The sequence below is a fragment of the Ursus maritimus genome, unplaced genomic scaffold, assembly GCF_017311325.1.
Source record: "Ursus maritimus isolate PB19 unplaced genomic scaffold, ASM1731132v1 scaffold_19, whole genome shotgun sequence".
In the NCBI taxonomy this organism is placed as follows: Eukaryota; Metazoa; Chordata; class Mammalia; order Carnivora; family Ursidae; genus Ursus; species Ursus maritimus.
Window position 1 is genome coordinate 6311700 of NW_024424341.1, and position 23520 is coordinate 6335219.

The 23520-nt window shown below is 34.3% G+C and overlaps 1 protein-coding gene across 2 annotated transcripts in view; it reads left to right on the forward strand.

Moving 5' to 3' along the window:
- The window catches only part of PHKB (phosphorylase kinase regulatory subunit beta), a 212907-nt gene that overhangs the window by 70711 nt on the left and 118676 nt on the right, over positions 1–23520 (forward strand). For both annotated transcript variants that reach the window (XM_008702663.2, XM_008702662.2), the window contains one exon: positions 14321–14436. In XM_008702663.2, the coding sequence (XP_008700885.1) occupies positions 14321–14436 (116 nt within the window). The remainder of the gene's footprint in view (positions 1–14320; positions 14437–23520) is intronic.

The window sequence follows — 23520 nt, forward strand, 5'->3', positions numbered from 1 at the left end:
GAGAGGGAGACATACCATTATTGTCTCTGGGCTCTTGGAAACAAACTGAGGGTTACAGAAGGGAGGGTGGTGGAGGGATGGGGTAACCAGGTGATGGGGATTAGGGAGGGCACGTGTTGTGATGAGCACTGAGTGTTATACGCAACTAATGAATCGTTGAACACTACATCAAAAACTAATGATATACTATATGTTGACTAATTGAACATAAAAGAGAAAAGAAATGCTTTTGTACTTTTTGTTGGATATATGGCTGTTATTGGATGAATTTCATGTTCCATTTAATAAAGCTTGTCTTATGAATAATTGAAATTTATCTTTCATCCTCGCCTTTCTAAAATTATACTTCATTATGAAATGGTAGACTAATTCATCTGTATCTTTTGGGAGTTATTACTGTGGCTTAAATGAAAAGTTGTTTAATTTTTCTCATATAATATTATGCCTGGAGGTAGTTGGCTCCTTGGTCTATCAGTTTCTGCTGACATCATGGCAGAAAAGAAGGCGGAAGGTTGATAAAAGTGGTGTGATAGCTACTTTTCATCAGAAGTGGCTTTTTTTTTCCATCAGAAACCTCAAAAGCTTTCCCAAAAATCCTCAGCAAACTCCTACTTATGCCTTATACAAGGAGCTTACAGCTAAGGAGGCAGGCTGGGAAAGTATGTATTTTTTTCCCAGCCTCTACAGTTGTTTTGTTCAATAGAAAATAATGTGAGCCACTCATTAGTTTAAAATTTACAGTAGCTGCATTAAAAACAGATGAAATTAGTTTTTATAAGTCTTCAAAAATGGTATTTATGTTACACTGAAAGTCCATTTTAATTTGGACTAGGTACATGGCAAGTACTCATAGACACATGTGGCTAATGGCTACCTTAGTTACTGTACATGGTTGTTTCCTATCTTTGCCTGTCATTTACAGTATGTTGAAGTTTCATTATGTAATAAAATGATTTTGTACAAGAATCAGGAAATTATTTTCCCTTAGATATTCTCCCATCTCCTTTCCTCCACTCCAAAGCCCAGCTTTTCCTGATGAAAGAAAGCTTATTTTACCTCATTTTTAAATTTTGCTGGTAGTGTCTCATAAGAGATTTAGTGTCTCATAAGCGAACCATGTACAGGGCACTATATATGGGCACAGTGTTAATCTGTTTTTTTAATAGAGAAAATGTTAACTTTTTGTGAAAAGATTGTTCTTTAGAACACCAGTCCAATCATCAAATAGATTGTCTAACCACTGCTACCATTCCGTGTCCCCGTACCCTCCCATCCCATGCTCTAATTAATTAAAGAGTAGTGTGACCAAAAGATGTATTTCCAAATGTTAGTTATTACTGAAATAAAACTTGATAGATTAAAAAATACCAATAATTTCATGAGCCATAGTAAGCTGGAACAGCCACTTCTCTTATTGCGGACATATATACAAATTATCTAAACTATCCGAAATGGTCATTGTTTAATATGGATTCACTTTTCTATATTACCTGTTATAGGAAAATAATATTAGTAATTGTTCATAATAATGCATTTATTTTTCAAATAGTTAATGTTTAATAAACAGTTATAAACTTTAGTGTTATATACAAGTTAAATATACATATTGTCAGGGTCTTTTTTTCTATTTCTTCAGGAAATGTTAATAGTTTAGTGAATGGCTGAATTACGTGTCTAAAAATTTTTAATCAGTTATGTGGTACGTCGGAATTTCTTGTTTCCTGGGAAAATATCATTTGTGACAAATATTTCTACTTGGACTTCTTGTGAAGTAGAATACATTTGTATTGGTCAGACTAAAATATATCATGTTTAGCTACAAAGCAAATTTTGAATAATCATTCTTGAATTACAGCATAAAATTGAACTTTCAGAAATAGTCCAGATTACTGTAAGAGGAATGCAAGAACTTCTGCAAGTTACTGAAGTTTTGAACAATTCTCTTTCTATGTAATTAAGTAGCGTTTAAGATTCATAATCTTCCTATATTTTTTGTCAAGAATTTAAAGTCATTAATATCCCATAATGTGACAGAAAAACCTTTTTAGTGACTTACGTATTTTTAATTGTTTCTTAGCCCTTTCTTTGCAACATTAGTGCATTTTGATTTTGTTACTATTAGTTGCGGTTTCTCAACTGCCATGGTAATGAATTCACTGATGATAAGATGAGGTGCTAAAGTTAGGATTTAAATATTTGATCTGTGAATAATATGCTTTGAAAATATTGTTTTCCAGTTCTGAAATTCCTTTATTGTTATTTAATATCCCATGATGCCTTACCGGTGAGTCTCAAGACCTTAGTATTTTTCTTTTTACTATTTCAAAATTCCACTTGGCTCACTTAAAAAGTTGTAAAGACTTTTTATGGTTATTTTAGGTCAAGTTATACTATTTGGTATTTAATGGTATATTATTTAGTTGCAGTATCCTGAATCTGACAAAGGTTATGTGGTTTTTCTTCAGTAGAATTTTTATTAGGATGACAAAAATTTTGTTTTCTGAAATCCCTGGATGAAAGTTCTTTAGAATTGAATGCACCTGCACTTGTCACCTGTAGCAGTATAACAGAGTTAGAAGAGTAAGTCCTCATCAATGACAAAGTATTTTAATATATGGGGATGAATGCAGGGTGTAGTTCAGTTAGGAAAAGACAAATTTTTTAATTTTAATATTCCTGGAATTTATGCACACAAATGATCACTGTTTTAGGGGAGGGAGGGCTTTTTCATCAATCATGCCAAAGCATCAAAAGGATAATTGGGTTTTCTGTTGGTGTTTACAGATGTGTAAATATATGCTAATTTTTTTCAACAAATATTTCTTGTGGACCTTTCATGTATAAGAAACTACAACAGGTTATGGGTAAAATGGTGAATAACATAGCTCATCCGAACTTGAGAAATCGGTGAAGTTTTTCTCTTTCAGGACATTTCCTCATCCAGGATGATATCTGAAGGCAGTGTAGGAATTATAGGTGGGTGAAGCAGTGGAAAAAGAATATACTAGGGAGAGGCAATAATATGTAGAAATTACCAAACTTGGGAAATAACATAGATTATTCTAGGAATTGGAAGAAGGTTCACTTCCAGGTGTTTGGGAGCAACCAAAGAGGTAGTTGGGTACTTGTCATGAGAGACATTTGGTCATGTTCCTGTAAATGAATCAATACAACTGAATACGCTGATGTAACTCCAAAAATATGTACTATTAGGTAAACTATAACAAAATTTATTTAAAAAAAACAACTAAGTAACCAAGCACAAATGAATGAAAAGGAAATTCCTAGATGCCAGAAATGATGAGAAAATTAGCAGATTAGCATTTGATCTGGTGATATTGGTAAGCTCAGGGACCTAATAGATTCAGATATATTGTATCCCTTAGCTATTACAGTTCCTTAACAAAGTACCCCCAAATTTAGTGTCTTATTTACAACTTTTGTTCCCTACTGGTCTATAGAAGAGCTGGTCAGTTCTGCTGATTAGCCAGTTCTGCTTGGTCAGCTGAGCTCACCGATGCATGTTATGGCTAGTTGACAGGCTGACAACTGATTAAAGATGGCATTGACTGATATAAACCATCTCTGCTCTATATGGTCTGTTATCCTCCAGAAAGGAGCTAGGATTATACTCAAGGGAAAGTTAGAGATCTGAGAGAGCAGATGCATGTAAGGCCTTTTGAAGCATAGGCTTGGAACTGGCACACCCTTACTTCTGTCACATTCTGGTGGCTGAGGTAAATCATGTGTCTGACCTCTTGTTAGAAGGAACTATAAAACCATATTTCAAAGGGTCTAGATGAAGAGTAAGGTGGAGGATTGAGTCCCATTTTGTAATCCCTATACCATAGATCTTATGGGCCAAGAGTTTGGGTTTCTAAAACGTCACATTGGAACAAGAGATGTTGCCTTGGGCTCATTCAAGATGAGATGTTACATGTGAATTCTATGCATGAACTTATAAAGAACTGTCCTCTTTGGAAGGGGAAAAAAAAAAAAAAACCCTCAGGTCACTGGCCCAGAGAATAGGAAGCTACTATTGTCTAGGACCCTAGATTGAAACTTCAGGCCTGTGCCATATGCTGATACATGGTCTGAAACAAAGATAAAATTGCTTTTTAGGTACGTATCCACAAATGAAAACCTTTACTGAAGTGAATTAAATAATAATTACAAATGATTACAAATAACATGAGGAAATTATTCAAAACAACCAGGTACAGCAGGTAGGAAAGCTTGCACTCCAAGAATTTTAGATAATAGAACTGTTTGAAAGAGACTCTAAAATAAAAATGTTTTAATTGTTAAATATTGATGTTATAGTGATAAAATAAAGAATATAAGAGAATGTATGAAAAAGAACCAAAAGTGATTATTAGAAATAGAACAACTATGGGGCGCCTGGGTGGCACAGCGGTTAAGCATCTGCCTTCGGCTCAGGGCGTGATCCCAGCATTATGGGATCGAGCCCCACATCAGGCTCCTCCGCTATGAGCCTGCTTCTTCCTCTCCCACTCCCCCTGCTTGTGTTCCCTCTCTCGCTGGCCATCTCTATCTCTGTCGAATAAATAAATAAAATCTTAAAAAAAAAAAAAAAAGAAATAGAACAACTAAAAGGTTAGTGGTAAAGAGTAGATTGGACATTGTTGAGGAATTTATGAACTGGAAGATAGTTTTGGGAGAACAGAGAGGTAAAAAAGAAAATATGAAGCAGGTTTAAGAGTAATTTAGAATGAGAAGGTCCCAAATATGCTTCATAAGAATAAAGAGTAAAGAGAATTGGGGAAAGGCAGTATTTAAAGAACTGGTGATTGATCATCTGAACTGATGAAAACATGAGTCTCACAGAAAGTAGATAAAAGTAAATTCTCCCCTCCTGCTGCCTCCCTTCCCCTACCTAAAAAACCCCTGGGGAATTATAGAACAAGTGATAGAGGAAGCCTGGGTCTCTAAATGACATCGTGGAACTAAGCTGCCATGCCAATCTGTGTTTTATAAGGTTTAAGGGTTTTTTTGATGAAAAAAAATTTTTTTGATGGCTTGAAATAACATAGTGACACTCGGATGAATGCACAACTCTTTTGTTTATAGCTCGAAATGAGAGAAAAAGCCCCTGTGTAGGGGCCACCCTGGGGTTTGTAGCTGAGGACAGAGTAACCAGCTGCAATAGCAAGGAGGGTAGAGTTAACTAGGTTTTGTAGTCTCCCTGTGTACTGGCTAATTTGAGTACTCCCATGGACCCAGTGTCTGTCTCTATTTTTATGGTATCTAGTCCTGAAGTAATTAGGGTGAGTGCATAATGCACAGAGTGTGAGAACCCAGTAAGGGAAGTGGCTGGGATATGAACTTAATCAGTACTTAATCCTCTATCTTATACAGGAAGAGGAAGTAACCAGTCTCCATCCAGAGCCTCAAAACTGAGATAAGACCGCATTAAAATAAACGAGTAAACAAGACTGTATCACACATGGACAAACTATACTGTACAAGAAATCAATTATAGCTTAAAATGTGATTGTATTCGGGGTTTTCTTTTTATAACAGTCTTTTTTTACCCCATGTGTTTAAGGTAAAGGTATAAAAAGGGACATTACTTAATGATTAAAGGAACATTTCACTGGGAAGGTGAAATAGTACTGTACAAACCTGACAATATATCCTCAAAATACATAAAACAAAAATTTAATGGAATAGGTAGGAGATTTTTAACACATTTCCCTTAGAAAATGATAAACCAAGGAGACAAAAAAATGAAAGTTACAATATAGATTATTTCAATGGCACAGTCTCTACAAAATTCTACAAAGACTAAATGAATAACAAAGAACAAATGGATATTTTCTCTGATCACATTCAATGTAGAAGTCAATAGGTAAAAGATAACCACTAAATATCCTGTTTTTGGAAACTAGAAATGTACACTTCTGTTTTATGATTTTGAAGAAGTAATGAAAATGGAAATTGAGAAATAACATGGAGTGACAATGGAACACTACACACCAATACTTGTGAAGTGTAGCTGTGAAGTGTTATTAGTAGGCAATTTTTAGCTTTGAAAGCACATTTTAGAAAAGAGTTACAATGAAAAACTAGCAAGTTAAATATCCTGTTTTTAAATTAAGAAAAAAGAATACTGTAATAAACACAAAACAAGTAGAAGGAAGAAAGTAATAAAGATAAAAATAGAAATAATTATATAAAATTAGTTAGAATAGAGATTGTCAACAACACCAAGAATTTTTTTAAAGGTTGATAATTTACACCAACCTCTTAACAAAATTTGCCCATTAGAAAAGGAATACTTAAACATATGAATAATATTAGGAATGAAAAGGAGAATATAACTACAAATAAGTAGACATAAGAGAGAGAATATACTATAAGAAATTATTTGGCGGGGCGCCTGGGTGGCACAGTCATTAAGCGTCTACCTTCGGCTCAGGGCGTGATCCCGGGATTATGGGATCGAGCCCCACATCAGGCTCCTCTGCTGGGAGCCTGCTTCTTCCTCTCCCACTCCACCTGCTTGTGTTCCCTCTCTCGCTGGCTGGCTCTATCTCTGTCAAATAAATAAATAAAATCTTTAAAAAAAATTATTTGGCAATAAATATCAAAATGATCCCAAATGGAATGTGATCTAGGAAAACCATAAGTTAATGTTATAAGCTGATTTGTGTCCCCCCCCTTCCAACTTCTACAATTTTTTATGTTAAAACCCAAAGGCCCCATCCTTCAAAATGTGGTCTTATTTGGAAATAGGATTGTTGCAGATATATTTGTAGATAAGGCCTTTAAAGAGGAAAATTTAAATCAGCCTCACAGGATGAGCCTTAATACAATCTGACTGATGTCCTTATAAGAGGAAGAAATTGGAACATACAAAGAGACACCAGGGGCATATATGATCAGAGGGACAACCGTGTGAGGACAAAGTAGCAAGAGTGTGGCCCACCTGTAAGTCAAAGAGAGAGGCCTTAGAAGAAACCACACCTGCTGGCACTCTGCTCTTGGTATATGGCCTCCATAACTATGAAGAAATAAATACCGGTCTCGGTATGTTGCTCTAGCAGCCCTAACAAACTAATTACTAATACTAACTTAAGAAATAGAAAAATAAAATAGACCTATATTATAGCGTTTCTTAACCTTTTTATTATTGTCGTTGTTGCCCTCAAGAGGGGGGAAAACTATGTAAGTTTTCTGTAATGTGAGAAATTAAGGAATAAGATTTTGTCAAGGTAGAGTTGAGCATACCAGGGCCACACCTTACCGTAATATGTAAGATTTTTTTTTCTTCTGAGAACCAATTTTCACCCTCTCAGGAATGCATGATCTATATAGTCTTTGACAAAAGTAAATTATTAGTAAGAAATCTTTCCCCTTCCCTCTCAACTTCTCCAGAAAAACAACTGTTCCAGACAAAGCTTAAAGGAAGAGGTAATTCCTAATAAAACAGGGAAAGCTCCCCAATAAGTTTTATGAGGTTGCTATAATTTTATAAAATTTGACAGAAGTAGTATGAAAAATCAAATTCTTTTTAAAGTGTTTGTAGGTCATTTAGCCATTCCTTCAACAAATTGAGTTGCTGACACGTAGAAATTAGTATTCTAGGCACTAGGGGTAAGAACAGTGAAGAACGACAAGGCACCTCCCTGCCTTGTAGAAATTACATTTTAGTTGGGAAAATCAGCAAAAGCTTACTAAAACAGAAAAAAGATAAGATTCAATGTAGCAAATTCAAATGGCATGGCCTGATAGAGAATGACAAATATACTACTTTTGATTGAGTGGGCAGGGAAGTTTTAAGATCCTAAATTGCAAACCAATTCCAGCTGGCAGGGGGAGAGCAGAGAAAGAGGAAAGGTGAAGAAATGAAAATGTGAAATGAGTCATGGATAATATGTAATTTAAGTTACATTTGGCAACAAGTAATAGAAAATCCAACAAAGAGTGCTTTCAACAGATACCAGTTTATTTCATGCATCAACATTTTTGGAGGTGGGAAATCCTGGGCTTTTTTCACAGTAGCTGATCAATGTCATCAAGGATATAGACTTACTTTTCTCCTATTCTGCCATCTTTAACATGGGACATTTATCCAAATAATCATAATAAAGGTGCTGTTCTTCTAGGTATCATGTCTACACTAGTAAGTAAGAATTGGGGAAGAAGAAGGGGCTTTAACAACAGTTTCTAGAAGCATTACCCAGTGACTTCAGCCTAATTTTATTGGCCAGAACTTGGTCACCAGTTTTTTTAAACTATGAAGGGCATTTTGACAATATCTAGTGAAGTTGAAAGTGCACTTAGTCTATAATTTTGCAATTCAACTTTCAGATATATACCCTAGATTAGAGCTTTCCTGCTAGGATACCACAGACAGGTTACAGATAGGCTGAGGAACTGAGTTCTTCATTCTAAAGGTTTTTGTGTCACCTCCCAGGACAGTAACTTCTGGCTGCCAGGAGTCTTGTCCAGTTACTTCAGTGGGTTGTACAAATATTATTTCTATGTGTACAATGTTGTCGAAATCGTTGGGAAGCGCTTTCCTAAAAGCATACTAAGATGTTCATTGCAACAGTGTCACATAAAACATTTGTTATGGTAGAATTCCAATTAATAAATAAAAGTAAATATGGAAATGGAAAATAACCTTTAGGCAAGAACTGTAGTAATAATTACTGTGAATAAGATTTACTGATGAATGCTGAAATTATTGGGTGAAAATATGAAGAGAAACAATTTATGTAGTTTTAAAGCCTCTCCCTTAATATATTTATTAACTACAAAGTTTCCTAAGATGGAATCTTAGATTATTGATTTTAGATCTCCTTTTTAAAATATGCAGTCAGTGGTGTAATTTCCCTGTACACATTGCTTTCACTGCGTTCTACAAATTTTGAAAAGTTGTGTTTTCATTTATCTCAAAATATTTTAAAATTTTGCTGAGATTTTTTTTTCTTTGGCTTGTGTTTTTTAGCAGTGTGTTGTTTAACCTACACATAGTTGGGGATTTTCCAGTTATCTTTTTGTTACTGGTTTCTAGCTTAATTCTATTGTGGTCTGAGAAAAGACATTGTATGATATATATTCATTAACATTTGTTAAGGTGTATTTTTTTGGCCCAGAATGTGTTGTTTCTTGGTGAATATTCCATGTAAACTTGAGAAGAATATGTATTTGTATGTTGTTGGGTGGACTAGTCTATAGATGTCAATTGTATCCAATTGATTGATGGTGTTGTTGAGTTCAACTATGTCCTTACTGATTTTCTGGCTGCTGGATCTACCTACTTCTGATAGAGGGGTGTTGAAGTCTCCAGCCCTTAGCAAATTCATCTATTTCTCTTTCCAGTCCTGCTAGTTTTCGCTTTACATAGTTTGATGCTCTGTTAGTTGCATACACGTTAAGGATTGTTATGTGTTCTTGGAGAATTAACTCCTATGTAATTATGTAATTCCCTTCTTTATCCTCGGTGACTTTACTTACCTTGAAGTCTGCTCTGTCTGAAATTAAATAGCTACTCCGACTTTCTTTTGGTTAGTGTTAGCATGGTATATTTTTCTCCATTCATTTGCTTGTAAACTATTTGTGTCTTTATATTTAAAGTTGGTTTCTTATAGCAACATATAGTTAGGTCATGTTTTTTTGATCCACTCTGACAGTCTCTGTCTTTTAATTGGTTCATTTAAACCATTGACATTCAAAGAAATTGTTGATATAGTTGGATTACTCTCTACCATATTTGTTACTGTTTTCTATTTGTTGTCCTGTTTGTCCATTTTTGTAGTCCACCTTTTTTTGCCTTTTGTGGTTTAAATTGAGTTTTTTATATGATTCTATTGTCTCTCTTAGCATATCAGTAATACCTCTTTTTACTTTTTTTTAACTTGTTGTGCTGGAGTTTGCAGTATACATTTACATCTAATCCAAGTCCACTTTCAAATAACACTATACCACTTCATGCATGGTGCTTGATAATAACAAAATAACCCTAATTCCTTCCTTGTATCTTTGCTGTCATTAACTTTACTTATATATAAGGATACATGTAGATATAAATATACATAATCAATTACATTGTTGCTATTTATTATTTTGAACAAACTGTTATCTGTTAAACCCATCAAGAATAATAAAAATAAAATTTTTTATTTCACCTTCACTTATTTAGATCTGAGTTTCTATCGTACTATTTTCCTTTTCTCTAAAGAACTATTAACATTTCTTACAAGAGAGGCCTACTGGCAACAAATCTCCTCAATTTATGTTTACCTGAAAAAGTTTATTTCTCCTTCACTCCTGAAGAATAATTTCACAGGGTACAGGATTCTAGGTTGATAGTGTTCCCCGCACCCCCCCCCCGCCTTCTCTCAGCACTTTTAGTATTTCATTCCAATCTCATTTGAATGGTTCTGAAAAGAAGTTGAATGTAATTCTTAGCCTTCTTCTGCTGTAGGTAAGGTAATTGTTTCCTCTGACTTTTTTCTGGATTTTTTTCTTTAACTTTGATTTTTTGTTATTTGAAAATGATATGCTGAGATGTAGATTTGGGGGACATTTATCCTACTTAGTTTTCTCTGAGCTTCCTGTATGTGTGGCTTGGTATCTGACTTTTAATTGAGGGAATTCTTAGTTGTTATTGTTTGAAATATTTCTTCTGTTCCTTTTTTTTTCTTTCTTTCTTCTCATTCTGGTATGCCTATTATGTGTATATTACACTTTTTTTTGTTGTCTTACAGCCCTTGAATATTCTGTTCTGTGTTTTTCAGTCTTTGTTCTCTTTGCTTTTCAGTTTTCAATGATTCTGTTTATATAGCCTCTAGCCAAGATATTTCCTCAGTTGTGTTGAATCTCTGATATATTCATCAAAGGCATTTTTAATTTCTATTATACTATTTTTTTATATCTAGCATATTTGAGTTTTTTTCTTTGGATTTCCATCTCTGATTACATTGCCCATGTGTTCTTGCTTACTACTACTTCATTCAACAAATTCCATATCATATTAGTCATAGTTATTTTAAATTTAGTCTGATAGTTCCAACATCCCTGTCATATATAGTTCTGATGTTTACTTTGTCTCTTCAAATTGTGTGAGGGTTTTTTTTTTTCTTTTTGATATGGTCTGTAATTTTTTCTTAGTAGCTGGACATGGTGTACTATAAAAGGAACTGTTGTTAATAGGCCCTTAGTAATGTGGTGGTGATATATGAGGGGACGGGATGAACAGTATTCTGTAATCCTGTGATTAGGTCTAGTCTTGTAGTTAGCCTATGCCTCTGGACTATGAACTTCACAAGTGTATCTCATTTTTTTTCCTCTCCCCTTAAGTGGAATAAGATACCTATAGTAGGCTCGAGTTGAGTATTTCTCTTCTTCATGTGGAAGGCTAGAGCTGACTGGAGTTGGGTATTGCCTTTTCCCCAGGTCAGTTAGGGTCTAACAGCCCAGTAGGTCAAGGTCTAGTAAACTATTTTCCACTGATTTGAAGCCTTGCTATGAAAAACGAAGTGTTTTGATGTAGAGATTTCCCCCACAATCTGAAAGTAGAGTGTTCCTAAGGAACCTTTTTTGTAAGCCTCAATGTGTAAGTGAAGATTATCCCCCACTTTCCATAAGTTTGCATTACACCACTTTGCTTTTACGAAAGACCTGCACTAGTACAGTACTTTTTTTTTTTTTAAAGTGAAAATCCTCTTTGGATTTCTTTCAGTTAGTGAAAACAGGTAGTAATGTAGGTCTTTTGTAAAAGTGAACTGGCATAACAAGAACTTTTAGAAAGCACGGATACTTACATTTCAAAATGGTTTATTTTCCCCTCCCCCTGCTGGAAGACATAGGTCATTTTCCTCAAACATTTTCTGTGGGAACCTGGTGGTTCTTATATATATATATATATGAATATAAAATATATCATAAGTCTCAACATATTGTGGGGAACTCCTTATGACTTGGTCCTCCTGGAGATGTTAACTCTCCGAGTTTTAACTCTCAGTTTTTAACTGAGCCTCTAGCAGTTCAATTACAGTTCAGGTTTTACTACCCTGGCACTGTTCCCAAGGTGACTTCTGCTCATGAGTCTCTGCTCCAGGAAGCCATGACTGCCTGTATTCACCTGTGGGTCTCTCCAGTTTTAGGGCAGCAGTATGCTCTGTCTCCTCCCACTCCCCCAGCTTATGGATATAAGAAGAGTTGCCAATTTTTCAGTGTGTTCAGCTTTTTACTTATCAGGATGGAGCGGAATGGCAATTTCCAGACTCCTTACTTGTGGAACTAGAATGTAAATGATATTTTAGTTTTCCTCACAGGGCTTATTGGCCAAAAATGCCTTTCCAGGCACTTATTATACCATGTAGGCATTCTGAGCAGACTGCCTTACTTGGGCCTAAAGTCCTCCCCAGAGAAGGAAATAACAGGAATATGGATTATATACTTGAGAAGTTTGTTATGAAAGGAAGGAGGACTTAGTGGTTTTCAAATCTTTAAACCTGAAGACTTGACAATGTATAAAGTATTTTCTGTATGTATTGTAGAATCTAAATAACTCTAAAGACCATGGAAGAGCTAAAGATAACAGATTTTGTGAAAATAGACCAGGATTTTTCTACAGGCAGGTTTTTCTTAGGGTAAATAGGCAAGTTAGCAAGGAACTAGGAAAGCTGGGGAGACCCTCACTAATATTCAAAGTAAAAAAAAAAAGTTTACTATAGGTATATAATGCTTCACTCTTAGATAGGGAAGTTATGGGATAGGTGTGTGTTTTGTGGAAATCTAGAATTATCTTATGCTCTGTTCTATTTCTGTGAGGCTCCAACACCCTAATTGCTTTTTTCTTCACTGAAATATGTCAGCTGTTTTTGGCCCTAAGGGCAGACATCTCTGTTGGGATGCAGAGTGGAAATGTCAGGGATTCCAGTGTCCCAGCCATTCATCTTTTGTGAGAGAATCTGGGTAGACTGCTCTCTGATCAACTCTTGAGCAAGGTATTTGTTGACTCTGGACTTAAAAGCTTTCTAGAGATCCTAGATAACAAAGAAGAATCACTTTAAGAGGCTGTGGTTTCCTCTGTTCTGATTTCTCAAACAATTCTTTTCTATTGCTTTCTTCTACTATAATTTGACAGTATCTGGTGTACTGGTGAAATCTTACCTTGGTTTTTTAGTATTATTAATGTGTCATTCTTTTTGTAATTTTGTGTATACTTTATTATAGTGATTTTATTTTTTTCAAATAAAATAATGTATCATAATTGTGTAAAGAGGTTTTTTATTTAAATTCAAGTTAGTTAACATATAGTGTAGTATTGGTTTTAGGAGTAGAATTTAGTGATTCTTTACTTATATATAACACCCAGTGCTCATCCTAACGAGTGCCCTCTCTAATGCCCATCACCTATTTAGTGCACCCCTCCACCCATTATTGTGTCATTCTTAAAAGTATATACATTATATTAATTATGTGTATGGGGGGAGGTGGGAGGTACGTATTGCCACTTCAGAAGGGATCTCGAGATGAAGGATGGATAGGCAAGTACACATACTCAGTTTGTGATATTGAACCAAACATGGTAATTAAATTTAAAACCTTGTAATTAAGACCAGTAGCCCAGTTAAGATATTGTCTTTATTAAAATGAACAGTTTTTTAAAATAAGAGCTGACCATAATCTTTGCTTTCTATAGTTACTTTTGAGAGTTTAAATTTCATCAATTGTCTAAAATCTTTACAAGGAAACTGTGACTCTGGCCTGTTGATTAGAGCTCATCTCCAATCATTAGCTTTGAGTTTATAAGAGTGGGTATCTACAGCTGTAGAAAAGACCGGAAGAATATTAGATTCTAGGATTAATAGACTCAAGACTCCAGGTTAATCTTAACAAGTCAGTTAATGGGCTGACTCATTTTAGATCTGAGAAATACCTTTTTATCTCCAAAGTTTTAGACTTATTTAACATTTCATGTGAACATTGTAGATAACAGATACTACCTATTATAAATCAATGTTTTATATTTTTCTTAATTCTCAAGATACCCAGTCTCCATGAACAGTAATTATATAAAATTATAGTTGGAGAATTGACAGTATTTAAATTTTATCTCTGTACTGTATATTAGGTTCTCACTTTAGGCTTTATATTAGAAAAACCAGGTATAACAGAATACTCATAGTAATATAAAAAACACAAGAATTTGAGCACGTTAAGAAAGTTTTGGTAGCAAGTGTGTAATTGGATTTCAAATGATAATCTTATTGCTCTTATCACTATCTAAAGATCCTGTTACTGTATATGTCCTTATGTTTCATTTCTTTTCTTTTAGGTCTCTTTTATTCAAAACCTTGTATTTTGTGTAGAAAGAGTTTACCGTGTACCCGACTTTGGTGTCTGGGAAAGAGGAAGCAAATACAATAATGGCAGCACAGAGCTACATTCAAGGTAATTTGCTGATTTTTGAGTGTTTTTTTTTTTTAACTTAAGTATGTGGAATTTGAATAAAAAAAATCAAAGTATTAAATTGCAACTATGGTTTCTATCTTAATTTTCATCTCTTTTTTTTCTATATATGATGCAGATGAAATTCACTTAAAATTAAAGCAAGACTACTCTCAGTGCCCAAAAACAGATGGAAGAAAAAAAGCAGGCTATCTTTCCCAACCTCCCATGGTGTCAGTACATGCATATCGGCTTCCAGTCCAAGGCTTGGCCTTCCTGCTCAACTAATTCTTTACCTTTTTCCTTTTTGAAATGACACCATTTGAAAGATCAAATACATTAAAATTGCCAAATACCAGATGTATATTCATTGCACATAAAATTCTCTTCCATGTCGTAGAGCTGATTTTTTTTTCCTAACTAGATACTCACACCCTTCATACAAAGCTTAACATTTATCGTTTTCTGTAGGAGGTGTGATTAACATCTTGCATTCTGATTTAGTGGGCTTGATAAACAACAACAGCTTATGACTGATGTTAGTGGTGTATGAATTTCCTTTACTCCTTAAGGTTAGGAGATAGCTTTAGTGACTGACTGCACCTTTTAAATATCCAAATTTTATGCCAGGAGGTTATCTTTTAACTGAAAAGTTTAGCTCAATTGCACCAAAAATAAAATACCTAGTAATAAACTTAACCAAGGAAGTTGAAGACCTATGCTCCAAAAACTGTAAAACACTGATGAAAGAAATTGAACGTGACCCAAACAAATGGAAAGATATTCCATGCTCATGAATGGGAAGAACCAATATTGTTATACTGGTCATACTACCCAAATCAATCTACAGATTTAATGCAATCTCTATCAAAATTCCGATGACATTTTTCACACAACTAGAACATTAATCCTAAAATTTGTATGGAACCACAAAGACCCCAAATAGCCAAAGCAATCTTGAGAAAGATCAACAAGTATATCAAGATATACTACAAAGCTACAGTAATCAAAACAGTATAGTACTGGCAAAAAAATAGACATAGATCAATGGAACAGAAAAGAGAGCCCAGAAATAAACCCACGCTTATATGGTCAATTAACCTGCAACAAAGGAGGCAAAAATATTGCAATGGGGAAAAGATAGTCTTTTCAACAAATGATATTGGGAAAACTGGATAGTTGTGTGCAAAAGAATGAAACTGGACCAGTTTCTTATACTGTACACAAAAATAAACTCCAAGTGGATTAAAGACCTGAATGTGAGTCCTGATACCATTAAATTCCTAGAAGAAAACCTAGACAGTAATTAATTTGACATTAGTCACGGAAATATTTTTCTCTTGGTAAGGGAACCAAAAACAAAATTAAATAATTAGGATTACACCAAAATAAAAAGCTTTTTCACAGTGAAGGAAACCATCAACAAAAAGGCAACCTACTGAATGGGAGAAGATATTGCAAAAAACATATCTGATGAGCGGTTAATATCCAAAATGTATAAATAATTTATACAATTAAATATATAAATAATACAGTTCAACATCAAATAAACAATTTGGTTAAAAAATGGGCAGAGGACCAGAATGGACATTTTCCAGAGAAGACTTCTACAGAAGCCAACAGACACATGAAAAGGTGGTCAACATCACTAATCATCAGGGAAATGCAAATAAAAGCACAATGAGATCTCATTCTACACTTGTCAGAATGGCTAAAATCATAAACACGAAATAAGTGTCGACGAGGATGTGGAGAAAAAGGAATCCTTATGTGCTGTTGGTGGAAATGTAAATTGGTCCAGCCACTGTAGAGGATAGTATAGAGGTTCCTCAAAAAATTAAAAATAGAATTACCATATGATCCAGTAATTCCACTATTGCGTATTTACCCAAAGAAAATGGAAACGCTAATTTGAAAAGATATGTATACTCCTATGTTTACTGCTGCATTATGTACAACAGCTAAGATATGGAAGCAATCCAAGTGTCCCATCGATAGATGAATGAATAATGAAGATGTGATATATCTATATCTATATCTATATCTATATCTATATCTATATCTATATCTATATCTATAGATATATAATGGCATATTACTCAGCCATAAAAAAGAATGAGCTCTTGCCATCTACAACAACATGGGTGGACCTAGAAGGTATAATGCTAAGTGAAGTCAGAGAAAGACAAAGAGACCCAAAAAACCAAACTCTTAAATACAGAGAACAAACTTGGGGTTACCAGAGGAGAGGTGGTTGGGGGATGGATCAAATAAAGGGGATTAAGAATTCACATATCTTTTATTTTTATATATTTATTTTTTTTTTTAAGTAGGCTCCACACCCAACATGGGGCTTGAACTTATGCCCCTCAGTTTAGGAGTCCCATGCTCTACTGACTGAGCCAGCCAGGTGTCCCAAGACTATATGTATCTATCTTTCTTTCTTTCTTTCTTTCTTTCTTTCTTTCTTTCTTTCTTTCTTTCTTTCTTTCTTTCTTTCTTTCGAGAGGGAGTGGAGTGGAAGAGAGAGAATATTGAGTAGATTTCATGACCAGCATAGCGCCTAGTGCGGTGCTCGATCTCACAACTCTGAGGTCACTACCTGAGTGGAAATCAAGAGTCAAGACACTTAACTGACTGAACCACCCAGGTGCCCCAAGAATATATATGTCTTGACGAGCACTGAGTAATATATAGAATTGTCGAGTCATTGTATTGTACACCTGAAACTAAAATAACACGATATATTGATTATACTTGAATTAAAAAAAAGAAAAGTAAAGCTCAATTAATTAGTCTTGTCTGTTTCACACTAAAAGATTTAAGATTCAAAGGTTATCACCTATAGGTCAGTTTAGATCATTGGGACTTAAGTGAACTACAGAAACAGTTTAGGAAACACTGGTTAAGAGGATATACTTTTTTGAATAGAAGGACTAGTCATACACAAAAGTTAAGCTGATACAAGATACTTAGTAAACTAAAAACTGGCCCCAGATCACTAGCTGGATAGTATCCCCATGCCTCAGTTTCCTCATCTACAAAATGAAGACAATAATAGTTTTCGACTTTATAAAGTTGTTGCAATGATGAAGTTAATATATACAGATCATTTGACTACCTGAGCAGAAGTAAGCACTAGAATGGAAGTGTACTTACACATTTCAGAGTATGTTAATAACAAATATTGAAACAGAGGATTTTTTCTGTTAACTTTAGGAAACTAATTTACACACATTTTTCTATAAGTTTTATGATTTTATGAGGCATTTTGAAATATAGAACAGAATAGTAGCAATCAGGGAAGGAGTCAGTGGAGTAGAGAAATGATTTGTGGGAAAGTTCAATTCGGGTATTAAAGAAATTCTGGCAAATACTAAAAATAGGAAAATAAATAGGAAGTTATATTTCAGCTATCATTCAAATTAAGTTCTTAACACTCAAGATTATCAGTCAAATTACAAGAAAGTGTATCTAATTAGAAAAGGTGATTTTTTTAAATGTACCTTTTCGTATTTATGATTTATCAGCCCCCTTCTCTGCTTTTTAATAACCATTTAGTATATTCCAGTGTGAACCCACTGACATTTTCAGTATAAAATATTTGGAGTAGGGGTTTTTCTGTTTACAAAACTGTACTAAACTCAGGAAGAACCTTGGGTAAAAGTTACCATTAACCCTAGAAAGTGAGGGTATTGGAATGTCCCCAGTGAAAAAACACAGAGGCTCCAACATGTTTTCACGTAACCGAGGTGCCAACCTTTTAGATTGAATCATTAAGGATTTTATATCGAGACTCAGAAGATCATTATGGGATGTTCTTTGCCATCTTTTGTGTGCTAAATCAATCTTAGTTTTGGCAGGTCAGTTTTATCCAAATGGATAGGAAATGAAGTTCGCCATTTAGATTTGGATGGTGGGTTTTACACATTTAACATTGATTTCCTAATTTTCTATGGTGTATCACTTTACAGTTCCCCAAAAGAACTTTAAGCATTTGCTCCCCCAAACATTTCTGAACTCAGATCTCCACCAGCATGTTTTGAGTGTGTCACGTCTGGTGCCAAAAGGGTCTGTTTTGAAACTGCAGGAGAACTGAACCAGATGGCACTCATGGGCTCAGTGATGGCAATAGTGGTAGGAGGCTGGGAGTCTGCACTTACGCATGGGTCGTAGAATGCAGCGCTGCTACTAATCAGGGACTCGTTATCTGTCCCAGAACTATCTGTTCCTAGTTGGATGTTATCTGTACTGCTTGATACTATATCCTTGTTATATCTTTAAGCTGTTCTCATAATTTCAGACATCCCGAAATAATATACAATAATTCCTCCTGTAAGTAAGTGTTCATACTGTCCTTTTGTCTTCTAACTTACTTTGCCTCTCTTCATCTCTGCACTATACAATCTCTTTAGCAGGAGTCAGAAAAAGAGCACAATCGGACTAGTTCCTTGGTGCTCACTAAGGCCTTGGCCAAAGTGACTGGCTTGATAAAAGTTTCTTCCTTTCCTTGCCACATTGCACACATCCCTTCTAAGCTGCACCTTGATCAAAGATTTCCGCCTCTGGGCCCCCGATACGCATGCAGGTAGTATTCTGAGGTCAGAGGCTCCCTCTTCAGCCTCCAAGCTCAGCTGTTATTTAATAATTGCAGTCTCTGGCTCTGTACAGTTACAGAATATTTTTTATTTAGGCCACACCAGGAACATATTACTGCCTTTTATACAGGAGAAAGTTAAAGTTTAGAAGATTTTGTGATTCTCCCCCCCACACACACACCTTAAATAATACAAATCACTAGGTAGTAGAGCTAGAACTGGATTCCAGGTGGTTGGCCTCCAAATGGAAAGTTGTTTCAGCTGTATCGTGTTGCAATTTAAAGTCTTAAAAAGTTTCCTGAAGTTTGAAGTAACAGCAGGGTGTACAATCTTGGTGAAATTTTGGCAAGTTTTAAGGATATCTTAAAGTAATCATTAAAGTTTGATTCAGCTTAATGCTTTGGTCAGCCCCTTGCCGATCTGCCCTTTTCAGCCCCAGGTTTGCTGGTATCTCTTTTAGTTCAAATTCTTTAATTATTTAGTATTTCTTAGATAAACCCCAGAAGTTTTTTGTAAAAAATGATCTCGTTACATTTATCTGAATCCCATTCTAGCAGCAACATCACCTTTTTCAGGGTTTTAGTAAAAGGGTCTATTGCTCTAAGGTTACAATGATTCTTTTTTAAAATGTTTCTTAAGTAACCATTCCCAGTTCTCCTGGTTTTTCTGTTGACCCTATTTTCCTCAAGCAACATGTTCCTTTCAGTTTCTGCTAAGGTGTCTGGAACTATATCAGATAGTTCTCTTTTCTCCTGTTCAGTCCCTAAGTCTTTTCGCAAGTTCCTATATGTTTAAAAATTCTCTTGATTTAATTGCATTTTCCTCCATATATAATTTTGGTACATATTTATTGTAGCACTAATTCTTAACCCCCAAAATTAAATATCCAAGTAGTCTTCTCAACCTCTCCAAGTTTAATTTAGGTATTTTAATCTGAATATTTCCCCCTCTTCATTTATATAAGGATATTCCTTTTCCTCAGGCCTACCTTTAAATTCTTTAAACCAAAACACTTTGTTTTGGAGAAGAGAGGAGTCCTCTATAAGATAGGATTGAATCTCAAACCTGACCTTGAATCGTTTTGGTTATTGGGAAGCATAAATGTATACTTTATTATTTAATAACTTAGTAATGTAGATATATGCCCAAATGGAAAGATAAGTTTTTGAAACATTGACTCCTAAAAGAACTTTATATTTAACAGCACAATGTCCTTTATTTTTTACTTTGTTAAATCTTGTGTTTGCAATATAATTGCAAAAAATTTAAATGTGATTTTTTTTATGGTTTTATGTTCTGTTCTCTTGAAAGTCATCATTAAAATATCAGATAAGTAACCATCATAACACCACTTAGTTTAAGATGTTTTTAGTGTCCATATTTTTTCTATATGGTTCTTGTTATTTAAAGTTACTTAGTCTTTTAAGTCATTTTTGGTGTTCCAGTCATTGAGTTATGATAGATGCAACTATCCATCCATTGTGCTTCATTTTATGAATATTTACCATACTAAACAATTCGTGAACATCCATTACAATCTCATTTTTTTGGATTCCATGGTGGGTTATAAACCACTTAGTCCAAACCCATCCTTTTTTCTAGTAAAGCTTGATTTAAGTAACAAATCACATTACTACAAGCTATATCCCAAGAAATGTTGCTTTTAACCCTTTTAAGTGAATATTGAGGTAACACCTTACAAGAACAAATTGGTGTATGTTCTATTGGTAATAGTCCTCTAATATTAATATATTCATTAGCTAATCATAGAATAATTCAATTTTCTGAGTGTCTTGTGCCAGTAAAATATTTTAATTCTTACAACATAATGGATTGTATTTGCCAATAAAATGTAAATCACATTAGAAATATGTTTGAGTTTCTAAATAGCTTGCTGTTGCCAGAGATTCAAATAACCAGTGGATAGTAAATTAACGTATTTGTGAATTTCAATTAAGTCCAATTATTTAACCGATCACATTGGGAAAGCAGGTTAAAATGGAAAGAATTCAACATTTACTGTATTCCAGGCACAATGTTTGTTTCTTATGTAATGGTTTATTAAGACAATTTCCAAATTCATCTCTTAACTGTTTTTATGTACCATTGTTAAAGACAGAAACTTGGGCTGGCTACATTATGTATTTAATACAGACTTTCTTTTGTATTTGCCTTTTGAATAAGTAATTTTCTCTCACTTCTCAGAATACTGCAAACAATCTTAATAACACATATACCTCACCGTAAGGGGAAATTTTCTGGTATTACTAAGGTTAGGTGCATGTAAGTGCTTGTGCATTAAACCACCACATATTCCTCACTTGGACATTATTCCTTTAGGTTCCAGGCCTTGTCGTTTCTCTAAAATATCTTTGGGTATTAAAAGAGGCCACTGTCCTTGTCTTGAGTATACTAGCAGTACCATGTGAAATATTATGGAATTTGTTTAACCTGTGGAAGCATCAGGTACTTACTTTCCTGGTGGTGAAATGCTAGACTGCAGATCTGAGTCAATAGGACAGTATCTTAAACCCAGATTGTTTTTGAAAACCAGGGTAAAATGGTCAGCATAGATTCTAGCGAAGACATAAAAAAATGTGAAGATATCTCGTGATCAGTGTAATAATCTATAACAAAGATCTGTCTTTTTGCAGAAATTGACAAGCTGATCCTAAAATCATATGGAAATGGAAGGGACTCAGCGTAGCTAAAACAGCCTTGAGAAAGAACAAAGTTGGATTCACATTTTCCATTTTCAAAATTTACTACAGTACTATGCTTATTATATGTAGAATAATGTGCTACAATAATTAAATAGTGTGATATTGGCTTAAAAACAGATATAGAGATCAATAGAATAATAGAATTGACAATTCAGAAATAAGTCCATACATTTATGGTAGTTGATTTCGATGAAAGTACAAAGATAATTCGGTAGAGAAAGGATAGTTTTTTCAACAAATAGTGCTGGGGCAACTGGATATCTACATGTAAAAGAATGAATTTGGATACCTACTTCACACCATATGTAAAAACTAATTGGAAATGGACCAAAGACCTGTATGTAAGAGCTAAAACTATAAAACAGAAAAAAACAGAGTTGTAAATCATTGTGACCTTGAATTAGACAAGATCGCACTTTAGATATAACATCTAAAGCACATGCAACCAATAGCAAGAAAAAGGTCTCTATAGGTTTTCGTGTGAACAATCATTTATCGGGGATGAATTTCCAGTAGTACAGTTGGTAGGTAGTTGCTGTTTAGATTTCAAAGAAACTACAAGACTGTTTTTCAGAGTCCTATATCATTTTACTTTCCTACCAGCAATGTATGGGCGATACAGTTTATCTGCATCTTTGCCAGCATTTGGTGTTACCATTATTTTTTATTTTAGGTACTCTTATTGGTTTATAGTGGTATCTCATTGTGGTTTTAATTTGCATTTCCTAGTGGATACTGAATGGTGTTGGATCTTTTCATGTGCTTATTTGCTATCTGTAAATTCTCTTCAGTGAAATGTCTCTTCATCTTTTTTGCTCATTTTCACTTGGGATTTTTTTTTATTGTTGATTTCTTGATAGTTTTTAAATTAGATACTAGTCCTTTGTCAGATACGTGTTTTGCAAATATATTCTCCCCGTCTATAGCTTTTCTTTGTATCCTCTTAACAGAGTCTGTCACAGAGCAAAAATTTTTAATTTTGATGAAATTCAATTTATCAATTTTTCCTTTTATGGGTTGTACCTTTGGTATAAAGTCAGATAACTTTTTGCTTAACCTTAGATCCTTAAGATTTTCTTCAACAACTTGTTTTCCAAAAGTTGTATAATTTTATGTCTTATATTTAAGTTCATGATCCATTTTGAGTTAGTCTTGTATAAGGTTTGATGAGACTAAGATTGAAGTTCTTATTCCTTTTCTCTTTTTTACCTAAGAATGTCCAGGTGTTCCAGCATCATTTGCATTTGTTAAAAAGACTATCATTCCCCCATTGAAATGCCTTTGTGCTCTTGTTTAAAATAAAGTGGGCATATTTGTATCAGTCTGTTTCTGGGTTTCTTTGTGTTTATCCCTCCATCAATACTATAGAGACTTAATGTGATCTTGTGATTTTTCTTCTTTAGCCTGTTAATATTATGGTGGATTATACTGATTGATTTTTGATTATTGAACCTGCCTTGTATCCCTGGAATCAACTCCACTTGGTCAGTTATGGTGATAATTCATTTTATATATTGCTAAATTCTGTTCGGTAATTTTTTGAAAAGGATTTTAATATATATATATGGATGAGGGATATTGGTGTATAGTGGTTTTTTGCGTATTGTCTTTGTCTGGCTTTGGTATCAGGGTAATGCTAGGTTCATAAAATAAAACCCAAAGTGCTTTCTCTCCTGTTTTCTGGAATAGAGTATGTAAAATTGGTGTTAACTTTTTTTAAATATTTGATAAAATTCTCTAATCAAATCATCTAGGCTTGGAAGTTT